This window comes from Benincasa hispida, chromosome 11 (genome assembly GCF_009727055.1).
Source record: "Benincasa hispida cultivar B227 chromosome 11, ASM972705v1, whole genome shotgun sequence".
In the NCBI taxonomy this organism is placed as follows: Eukaryota; Viridiplantae; Streptophyta; class Magnoliopsida; order Cucurbitales; family Cucurbitaceae; genus Benincasa; species Benincasa hispida.
In genome coordinates this window covers 6058828-6071226 of record NC_052359.1, presented here as the reverse complement: position 1 = coordinate 6071226, position 12399 = coordinate 6058828, and the positions used below count along the sequence as shown (strand labels likewise).

The window sequence follows — 12399 nt, the reverse complement described above, 5'->3', positions numbered from 1 at the left end:
ATTGTAGTAAAAATCTTTCAATAAATCTTAAAATTAGTCATTGTTGTTGATGTTTTCCCTATAGAATTAGTTATATGAGCATTCCGTGTATTCTCTTAAAATTATTATAATGATTTAACCAATTTTGATGGACAAAAAGTACCTTTGAATTACTAAAATTTCATTATCAAAATTACAATTTCAAGTATTGAAAAGTACTCAAACTAACTTTGGACAATAAAGAATATAATTATTAAAATGGAACAAAATGCAAATTACAAGAACTAAAATTGTATTTTAACTTTAATTTTATTTAGGTAATTTTGAGGTGATTTATATTAAATAAAGTGAAAATAATTATATATCACTGGTAATATATGCATTTTGGTTAAATTACAAGTTTGGTTCTTGAACTTTGATTCCTAAATTATTGTAAATATATAAGTGTATAATAAGGCAATGAAGTTTCAATTTTGCGTCTAACAAATCTCTAAAAATTAGAATTTTATAACTATAAGTCCCACGAAACATATAAATTTTAAATTTTAAAAAATAATTTATCTACTAAAAATGAGTTTAAATTTTATTTTGATTAATTTTGGAGGTATTTAGAGACCAATTAAACACAAAATTTAAACATTAAAGATTAAAGTTGTAATTAATTTAAGAAATGGGAAAATTGAAAGAATGAATTAAGGAAAAGAACAAAAAAAAGAGGAAAAAGGGGGGAGAGAATGGAGTTGGTTTGAGGGGATGGGGTGACACAACGTGAAATGATTTGTTGGAGCACGTAAGGAACAGCTCACACGCTTTTACGCACGACAATCCCATTTCCATTTGGCGCCTCTTTCTTTAAAGTTAAACCGCCCCCTACACAACGTGACTTCTTCCTTCTTTCCTTTCCTCACGCGCTACTCTCAGCGCGTTATTACCCTACTCCTTTCTCTCTTTGTCGAATAGAATGTTAATAATATTTCTAAAATATCCTCTCTTTTTTTTTTTTTAATTAAATTTCTAAAATAAAATACTTTACCATTACAAACGTAGAAATAGAACCTACTGTTCTCTTCTTTCTCAGCTTCCTTCCAGTCTGGCTCTGACCTTTTTTTTTTTTTTTTAATTAAATAAAATTATATATATATGTATGTGATTGCATTGCCAACAATCTAAACGATAGTGTAGAAATGCCTCCAAAGTCGGAATAGACACCCTATCAAATCATTGGGTTCTATCTCAAAATTAATTGATTTTATGAGATCCAAAATTTTATGCAAGGGGAGACACAAGTTCATATGAATATAAATTTAGATGTATCGATATAATATTTAAATTGTATAATATCGCCAAAACAATCATAACTAACTGAGAATAGTGGCTGATCTAGAATTTCAGGTCACGGAGCACAACTTTATATAAAGTTAAAATTTTAGCTCATTAACGTTAAAATTTGTGTAATATATAGTTCTTGAACTTTAAAAAATATATATTAAATAATTGACAACTCGATTAGTGTGTTTATATGTAGTATCGGACATTTTTTTTTAAAAAAATAATGTAACTATTGACTATAAAATTGAAATTGTGAGGTTTAGTTAGAAACAAAAATTATTTTTTATCTAATACAACGATTAGTTTTTAAGCATTTTTAATATTTTATGAGATTTTTAGATACTAAATTGAAAGTTTATATATCTATTATACATTTTTAATCAACTTATTAAAGTTAAAATTAAAAGTTTAGATATTTATTAGTCATAGTTTTAAAAACTAAGAGTTAAACTTGTGCCGACTTGAATTTAATTTTAAAATAATGGTAAAGTAGATAATAAAATAAAAAATTTATATATAAAATTGGTATTTAATTTTTAAAAACTAAAAATCAACAATCAAATAATTACTAAACAAGTCTAAAATTTTAAAAATATTTGTAAGTGTTGAAGTGAAAGGAAGCCTATTAACCTATTATTTATTTATATAAAAACATTTTTGTTAAAGTGGATCCTAAAAGTTTCGAACTTTGGTTGCTGGATCTATAAAAGCCACAACACAACCACTGGAGCAAGAGTTATTACATGTCTTAAGGCATTGCCTCTTGTTCCGTTGATTTCGTGATTCGAGCTTAGGAGTGTATTGTATAAAATAATTGGAAAAATAAGTATAAATATGAATGATGCGTTGATGCGTTAGTGATGTGCAACAGGACGCATGACACTCCTCTATTGACGTTCAAGTTTTCCTAAATCAGATCCAAGTATAAATCCAACTTAGGTTCCTAGTAAGTCCAGGGTCGAATTTAGGGATTCAGATCAAAGCTAACGCAGACCTTGCATTGTAACTGTTGTAGGGATATCCTAAGTGTATGGAAAAATGAGTTATTTACACTAAGGTATTGTGTGTGTGCAAGAAGATACAAAAGGGTAGAGTAAAGAATGATGGGTCGCGTGAATGGAGTTTGATGCGTCGATCTAAATTGGATATACATGAACAAGAATATGATGCGAATGAGATGACATGTTTATCTCCGTTTATGCTTTAGACTCTATTCGACACTTTCTCAATGTGAATATCATACAATACCTATCTCTAGGATGTACGCGTCAAACACAGGATGCAATAAAACACCAGTGCGTCTATCTCTAGGCGTACTAGGCGTTCTAACTTGATGCTGGCTTACTTATTCTCTCGAATAGTTTAAGCTAAAGATGCTTTTACCAATTGATTTAGTTGGCTTAAGCGTTCGAAATGAAATTTTGCATGAAGTATAAATGCATCCAACATAAACAAGAAATAAACAATGGAAAAATATGATAGATCAAATATGTGAATTTATAAAGAAACTGATTGTCTTTACAAAACCAATACTTAATCAGATGAAAGGATGAAAGCGATAAGTAAGATGAAATTAAATGATTCAAGCCGCAGAGTATAATCTCTTATCCTCTTTGGCTCAATTCTAGTTGTGTACAACCACTTGTGTAAGAGTCGGAAGAAGTGTCTCTCTCGAGCTCGGCTTCCTCCGCTCTTTGATCGGCGATGGTGGTGGTTCTCTTCCCTCTTGTTCTTCTCAGCACCACAACACAGATCTAAAGATTTAAAAATAAGACTAAGATAACACCGAAACTAATACTGAGAGTTGAGAACTTGGAACTTCTAACTCTTTCATCTGGTGGGATTTCTTCTATTTATAGGCGTCGGTCTTCTCCAACTTGATGATGGATAGCATTAAATTCCATACCCTGGTCAGCCGCCTAAAACTCAGATGCTTTTCAGACGCCACCCACTGCAGGTGCCCATGCTTGCAAGTGGTGATTTGACACAAATAGCCTGAATCAATAAATCTTCCTTGCGTTGAATCCCTCCGACGCATGGCCCATGCGTTAGACTTTGCCTGCGACACTTTTCTTAATCATGCGTTTACCTCTTGTTGAAATCCTGCAATATCATGCGTTAGTGCCGCAGTGTTTTAGCAATAAACATTCTTTTGCATGAGTTTGATAGTGTTCAAGTAATTCCATGTGTTTCTTCTAAAAATGATGAGATTTTATCATTAAAGACCCTAATTGTTCCAACTTTTGAGCTACAATAACTTGTATTTCTACAAGTTATCACCTCTATTTTTTTCAATATGGAATCCTCAGTATACAAGAAAGAAAGAAATGACAAATTATCGGATAAATTTTTTTTTCATACTACCTTTATTTATTGTTAAGCTCAAAAGTAGAATTTAAAATTTATGTAGGGTTCACGAAATAAATAAATATATTATTTTATTGACATGGCCAAGAATTTTTCTGAGAAAGAAATTCCAATGAGGAAAAGATGGTAAAAAATTATTTTTCTAACAGTTGGTCTTAAATCATCAATTGATCCAAAAGCTTAAAATAGTGGGTAAAGACAAATTTATATATATCATATAGGGAATTTATATAAGATAGTACAATTTTGGAAACATTATGAAAATATTGTATAACTTCAAAATATTTGTAAATATGGCAGATTTGGATCAGTTAATCTGTATTTTTTTTAAATTTCAATCCTGCCCTCAGTTGTACGCGTTCCATCTTATTCCTCACTTTCTTTTTCCCTTTTCTTTCTCCCTTGCTCTTCCATTTTCCTCAGATCTTACGTTTTTCTTGCTCATTAGTGTTGCGACAATGCCTCTGTCAGAGATCGGAAGTCTGATATCACCACCATTGATTGACGCCTCCACGGTGGCGTACCAACAGCATGAAGCGGCCAAAGTTCGTGCTAGATTTTTTAAGATGAATGATTCCTATAGGGTCTATTCCTCCAGAAAAGCTCTAAAAATTAAGGTTCGAGGGTGACTCGCCATGGAAATCGACCTTCGAGTGGCTCGATCAACAAGACTCCAATCGGTGGTGTTCGTCGAATTCAAAAGCGAATGCAAGCTCATGAAGGACCAAATTCACGAGATCATGCATGGAGTGGAGCTCTTAGAGCTTCCATTTTTGTGGGCTCTGAGAAAACTGAACTGGGTGGAGGACTCCGACGTGCTTCCGTTAGGGTTCTAGGATCGACGACGACGATCTCGATCAGACAGTAGGATTGGATGACGTTGAAATCAACGAGATTAAGCAAAAGAAAATTGATATCATGCTATTAGTGATAGCTCCTATAACTGGTCTCTAGTGTTTAATGTTTGAACAACCTGATAGTGTTTAATTTTTGAATAACATGTTGAATAATTTATTTAAGAAACTTTAACTATCAATTTCATTTATGAATTTCTAAATGATATAACTGTCTTCTCTCACAGATACCAATAACTTGAAATCAAGAATTTATTTCAACAAAAGTTGCAACTATACTAAAAAATAAGCATTTTGGCATAAATGGTGGAGGATTTTGGCAGTGTTTGGAATAGCAACTGATTGCGCATTTCTTAAATTAAAAGATATTACTGATAGAAGTTATCAGTGATAGCAACTGTTAGTAGCATCACCAATAGCAAGTGATAGCAATTGATAACACATTTCTCAAATTGAAAACTATCACTGATAGCATCACTAATAGTAGCTATCGATGATATTTCCTGATAGCACATTTCTCAAATTGGAAGCTAACACTAATAGTAGCTTGTAGGATTGTATTAGCAACAACAGAAGCCCAAGGATCATCTAAGCACTCTAATTCACTAATTTTGACATAATATAAAGCATGCTCTTGCAGAAAACAAGTGTGTTTCAAGAGATACCTCTTGTAAAACTTCTCCAAAGCTCCTTCTCTAGTTGCTATCTTCTCTAAATCTTGTTGCAGACCACCTCAAGATCTTCCCCACTATTCTTTTGGTACTCTAGATTGAGTTGTGGGACTCAAAACAAGCTTGAATCAAGGGATGAAGAAAAACTCACAACAACAATCTTTGTGAAGAACCCTTTCTTCAAACCGAATTTTCTCTAAAATTCTCTATAGATTGCATGCTCGAATTTCACTCCAATCTCTTCACTATATTGCAAATCAACAGGCAAAGAAGAGAGTTGCATGAGTTGCAACTCATGCTTGGAGAAGACAAGGCAAAGTTGGATGCGTTCTAGTGTGAGCTAGTGAAGAGATGGATGATGGAAAATCAACATTTTCCATTTAAGTGTTTTGTTTTTTCTCCTTTTCAATTTTATCATAAAATCAAATTTTGATTTTAAAACTGAAAAAAAATAAAATTAAATTAATTTCATAAATTAATTTTAAATAAAACTTAATTAATTTAATATCAAAGATTAAATTAATTTTAACACATGTCCATCTTTATATATTTAAATCATATTTAAATATATAAATTCTCCTATTCCGTTTAATTCTCAAACTAAAAATGTAATTATATCCCATATAATTACTAATTCCCTTAATTTTAATTTGAACGTTTCAAATTAACTTATCAGGCTATTCTAGAGCTAGTCCGTTATGAGCTAGTAAGGAGACCTCCTGGACCTACAGATCATGGGCTCCAACGATCCAAGATTAATTGGCTAAACTCATTAGACCAAATTAATCTCCTTCGTTAACTAATAGGTCACTCTACTAAAGCCCATAGTTGCACTCCCTTCACTGTAGATATATTATGTCCACATGATTTAACTATAATCAACAAGTCGATCTTTCACAGGTTGTTCGTAAGCTGGGTCAAATATCTGTTTTACCCCCGAGATTATGTCTTATTCCTCAAGTCTCTATTGATCCTCTAATGAACAACTGATTTGTGATCCAATCACTAAACCAAATTCTCTCAGCCCAGTGAGAGGGTGGGGCCCCTTGTTCAAGACCTGATTTAGTACTTGACAGAACAACCTTTTTCCTATCCCTAAATTGGGTAGGCGCGAACTCCGTCTTACACCCTTTGTCCCCAACTATATGTCTGGTCTTACCCCTGAAATGAGAGTCTTATTGAGTCGGTGCTGTTGAGCCAACCCTCACCTGTGCAAATATAAGGGCAATCCCAAATAAAAAGGAGTTCATAGTTAGCTTAGGATTAAGATCGAGTTACTTAGGTCATCTAGGTGAAATAGTTAGTCTTATACAGTAAACAGTGTTATAAAGTAAGAGTGACTTATTTCTTGGTCCTGATCTTATGCAAACTCATTGCATAGGACGCTCCCACTCCTCATGTCATAACACGTACGAATTAGGATCACATTATATGTAGCACTTTACAACTCTTTGTAACAACTACAGAGTAGGCCGTATCCAATGGTGTTACTAGAATAAGGTAACCAACCTTATTCATATACCATAGATCATTTTAACTATTTACTCGAACATGATCCACTCTTATGTCTCCACATAAAATTCAAGTACTCATACAATAGTCATGGGTCTTCGTTGATTGGATTTAGACTTTCGTACAATTGATGAAATCAATAATAAGTTTATTAATTATAGAAAATATTTATCATTTTACAAACTGCGAGTTTTAGGACATAAAAACTAACACAACTATCAGTGATAGCTTTCAATTTGATAAAAGCCAGTAAGTAACGCCTGAAATGGTGGTTGGGGTGGAGTTTTTAGTCTTTTACCTTTTTTGTTCTATATATGCAATTATTTTATCCTTGTATTACATATATTTATTATTTTGGGCTTAAATACCATTTATGCAACTGGCCCTATCATATATCACTCCCCTCACTTATGGGCTTGAAATATGAAGAAAGTTATACAAGTGGAAATCAGTATTAAATGGAGAGAAAATAATATTGCAAGAGCTTAAACATAGGACCTCTCTGGACCACCTGCTCTAATATCATCTTAAGTCACCAATTGACTTAAAAGCTTAAATTAATAGATACAGAAAAATTTAATTATATCATCTAACGATTGGAAATAAAACTTTGGTGAATATAAACTCTTTTAAATAATCAGCACAAATTCATTAGTAATAAAAACAATAACAAAATAAGAGATAAAAATAGCTAGTTTTCAAGAAATGAAATAATAAGTAAATAAATAAAATATTTAGGTTACCTTGAGCGACTTTTTAATTTGCTTACCTTTTACGTAAGTTAGAAGTTTGATCATTCAATTTTAACTTTAAGGTTTTTATCTATATTAGACTCCAAAATTTTAAGAGTGTCTGATAAGTTCTCCAACTTTTAATTTTGTTTATAATAAATCTATGATAAATTTTAAAATTTTAAAAAAATTATAAAATCCACACATGAGAAGTTGAAATATATTCACACTCTAACTCCTTAAAATCTATAAAGGTAATTGCCAATGGAAGTGTTTTGATATATATATATATATATATATATATATATAGTATCGTTTTCTTAAAAAAAAAAAATTATGAAATGAATTAAGTTCACGAGAATCTAGAAATAAAGATTTGGATAGGAAAATTTCACAAAATGACCTAACTCTAAAAAAATTTTCTATGAATGATCTCTTCCTAAAAACTTATCTATGATTGACCTTTTGGCCATGTGAAATACCAATTATACCCCTAATTTAACAAAACTCTTCAAATTGTGCCACATTTCTTCTTCCTTCAACGATTTCTTTAGCTTTTCATTCAATGTATATTCAATGACACTAACATTCCATCAACACATTTATTCTCAACTAATATTCTACAGATAGCATTAAACAACATTGATATCAAGAATGGAAGGTCACTCTTAGTTGTTCATTTTCTGTAGAACTCACCATGAAGTTCTCCCATTGTTCTCTTATTGTTTCAGTATAATATCCTCCTTGTCGATCACTTTCATCTTTGTTCATTTCATTGTGTCTTTGGGTATAGAGCAAGATTCATTCATTAGATCCAGAGACGGAGAGAATGTAAGTGATATTCTATAATATTTCTCATCTTTTAGATTGTTTAGTATTGAATGAACGATCGTATAACAATATATAGACGATCATTCATTACAATATAAACGCTTGTTTAGTATTATATAAATGATAGTTTAGTATTATATGAAAAACTGTTTAGTATTATATAAACAATTGTTTAGTACTATATGAACGATCGTTTATATAACATTTAAATAATCGTTTAGTATTATATAAACGATCTTTTATATACTACTTCACAACCGTGTAGTATTATATAAACGATCGTGTATATAATACTAAACGATCGTTTAGTAGTATATAAACGACTGTGTATATAATACTAAACGATCGTGCGATCGTTTAATAGTATATACATGATCGTGTATACAACTCTAAGCGAACACTTATAAATAGATGGGCGATCACTTATAAATTACTGAGCGATTTCTTAAAATTTGATTAGATATTGCTTAAAAATTTACTAATCTAATTGCAAATCTATGATGCTACTTCACATCTTTGTACTATTTGGTGGGGAACGGGACCAGTCGGGAAGCAATTATGTTAGAGGTTATATGAAAAGTTTGAAGGTCAGAAATGATATAACGGTCAGTGAATTAGTGAATACTATGCACCAACGACTGAATATCGATACAGATATGTTTGATATACACATCAAATGTTGCTACAATCTATTGGTCCCGACTTTCCTAATTGACATAATCGACAATGAAGATCTTAGCTTCTTTTTAGAAGGAAGTGATGCATCCTAGATGTCGTTATTTGTATCATATGCTATTGTTAGGGCATATGGTGAGGCGCTTAAGCTTGCAAATCAGGGTACGATATTTGTGGTTGAAGTAGAGGACGAACATTGCTTTAAGTATGTCTTCATGGCACTTGGTCCGTGTATTAGGGGTTTCTTGAAATGCATCCCTCCAATAATCGTTGTTAATGGGACACATTTGTATGAGAAACATAAAGGTATATTGTTAATAACAACATGTATTGATGGCAATAACACATATATCCTATCGCCTTCAGTATTGTAGATGGGGAGAACGATACATCATGGAATTGGTTCATGACTCATTTGAAGGTTTCAGTAGGAGCCATTTCGTATTTAATGATTATATCAGATCGTCACATCTTAATTGCGAAGGTTGTCTCAAGTATATTCCCTGATGCATTCCATATCCTATGTATATACCATATTTGGAACAATTTGGTGGATAGGTTTAAGAACAAGGACATAATTTCACACTTCTACCTAACGGTGAAAGCTTATTGATTGTCTGAGTTTTAGATATCTTGGGCTAAGCTCCATCAGTATCCCAAGGTGATGGCCGATTTTGGGGAGATTGGATAACAATGGTGGTCAGGGTTTATCAAGTCGATTGTAGATATGACAAGATGACGAAAAATATAGTAGAATGCCTCAATAAAGTGTTGAAAAATGCACGAGAACTACCAATCACGAAGCTATTAGAGCATATCTATGAGTGGTTACAAGGTTGGTTTTATGTCTGACATACATATGCAATGGCATGCACAAGCATTGTAACTGATTACGCAATGAGTATTCTTAAGGAATCAGAACTGATGTCTAGAACAGATCGTGTTTCTCTGGTGGACATGTCTATAATTAATGTGGACGATGGATATTTGGGGGGTTGGTTGATCTTCATTCACGAACATGTACTTGTATGGAGTTTAATTGAATTGAGATCCCATACTCCCGTGCAATATCTGTTGCAACCCTTAGAAACATTAATGTTCAAACATTATGTCCTAATGGTTTACAGTTGAATGTGTTGCTGCTTATGCAAAACTGATCTTTTCTATTGGATGTAGACAAGAATGAAGTTGAAGATAAATTTGAACTACTTCTGTCGTCTTGTGTTCAACAGTCATGCATTGATCACTGATAAATTTGGACTGCTTATCATGGGGGGTTCATTCATTATTATTGTTATTATTACCATCATCATGAGTTTCTTCAACATTACCATAATCATCAGTACCATCATTATTATTATCGTCATGAGTCCCTTCATTGTTATCCTGTACAAATTATACAAAATATACAAGTAAATAAGTGATCATGCATGATTATATAAATGATTGTTTTAGATTTTCTACACGATCATTTAAGATTTTCTAAACGATCATTTAGAAATATTCACACGATCGTTTAAGATTTTCTAAATGATCGTTTGGATTATCCTGAACAATTGTTTGGAGAATCCTGAATGGTCGTTTAGGATTATCCAAACAATTATTCTGAATTATCCAAACAATCGTTTAGGATTTTCCAAATGATCGCTGATAACTTGTAAAAATACAGGTTATTATATCTATTTCATTTAAAATAATAATGAAAATGCATGAAATTTAGATAATTTTTACCAATAAATCTATATAAAAAGCAAAGCATGCGATCACATACTTCTAATGCATAACATATATAAATTTCAGACTAATTTTACTACTTCTGTGCATAATATACTTCAGCAGTCTGATGACTGTGCGATCTCATACCCATTGATACGTTCAAAGCAAAAGTGATTTGGGCTCTATGGCGCATGATACTTAATTATATGCTTATCTTGCTCACCAACATGGGTTCATCAGATAGAGGATGTTCTTGCTTCCCAACATATTGGTCGAACTCATCGTGCCCCCCAAAGGACTCATGGGTATCGAGAGAGTGATCACGTCTTTCAACCTTCTCAATCCTTCTTCCTTCAACATTAAGTCCTTCCAACGAATCCTCTTTGTACCTTATCTCCTTTGCGCTCGGTACAATTCTCATCAAAACACTAGTCTGTACATAAGCAAATAAGTTAGAATACATGAAACTATGATAGATGCCAATAATTACTAAGTGATCGATTACTTTTGGGCTGAAATACATTTTTACTCAGGAGCACAAGAACAAGTCCAGCTAATAATTTTAGGAATTGCAGCCTTGCTGACTTTGGTGGCTATGAACTTCTTTGACATGAATAAAATTTCAAGCCCAAACATATAATATGGGAGCTTTGTTACACATACATAACACACAGATTAAAGTGAAATGGAAATGAAAGTACATACCTGGGATGCAAGTGCAAATTCTTTTATACAGCAATATAAAGCATGATGAGCATTTTCTACTTTCTTTTTCTCATGTGCCTCATTCTTCCCGCACATGATAGTCTTCATGCTAATCAATGTACGTTTGAAAAAGAAGGACGACTAGTCATAATGTCTAAAGACTTCAGGGTCATTGACAATCTCAAATGTTTTTCACATCAAATTGGGTTTTCTTGTCTTTTCCAATCATCAACGTTTTGATGAATAATGCTAATGCAACCTTGACAACATCTTCATCGTTTGTAAAAGTGAACTTCTCGAATGCATTCTCCACGTCCTTACAATAAATGTCCTTATCATTTGGGTTCTTCAGTCTAAGAATGAGTTGTCGCAGGCTCTCACTACTTGTTTCTCTTTTTACTATTTCCTTGGTCGACCATAACCCAGTTATCGAATTAAATTCATCTTGGGAGAATGTTACCTTCTTCCCCAGTATGTTGAATGATGTAATGTCTGGGTTCGCATCTGTTACCTCCCTCAACAGAAAATAGTGAAAAAGCTGCCCATTAAATACAAGATCTATGTCCAACAGTGGACCAAAGACCGTTGTTCTAAACATTCTCATCTTCTCTTTTGTCAACTTATTCTTAATAACCGACACAATTTTGTGAACTTGGCAAGAAACTATAGTAGAAAAATATTTCTCAGTAGGGACGATCATCTTAGCAACTTGTAATAAACGTAAGTGACCGCATAGACGATCATTTTGGTCAACAAGCTTCATCGCTTAGTAATTGACTAAACGATCGATTAGTAATGCAAGGTAAATTGTTTACTTGTCGTCACGTTAAGCGATCACATAGACGATTAGGCTTCGTAGCCTCGTTTTCATCTATGAGATCGTTTAATTTTGCTTCTATCATCTTGTGCGTGTTGGATGATCGTCTACCTACGACATTTACTACACGATGGAGTCCTCCTGGCGGTTTAAGACCTGGTTCGCCTGTGAACCAGTTTGCTCGATGAAAAATGTAATAGATAGAGTTATTT

At 32.6% G+C, this 12399-nt stretch overlaps 1 protein-coding gene across 1 annotated transcript; it reads right to left on the bottom strand.

The window, feature by feature from the left end:
• Positions 1-11551: 11551 nt before the first annotated feature.
• Positions 11552-12133, bottom strand: LOC120090280. The gene has a single exon (XM_039047849.1). It carries the CDS (start codon positions 12131-12133, stop codon positions 11552-11554), a length of 582 nt encoding a protein of 193 aa, XP_038903777.1.
• Positions 12134-12399: the final 266 nt, after the last annotated feature.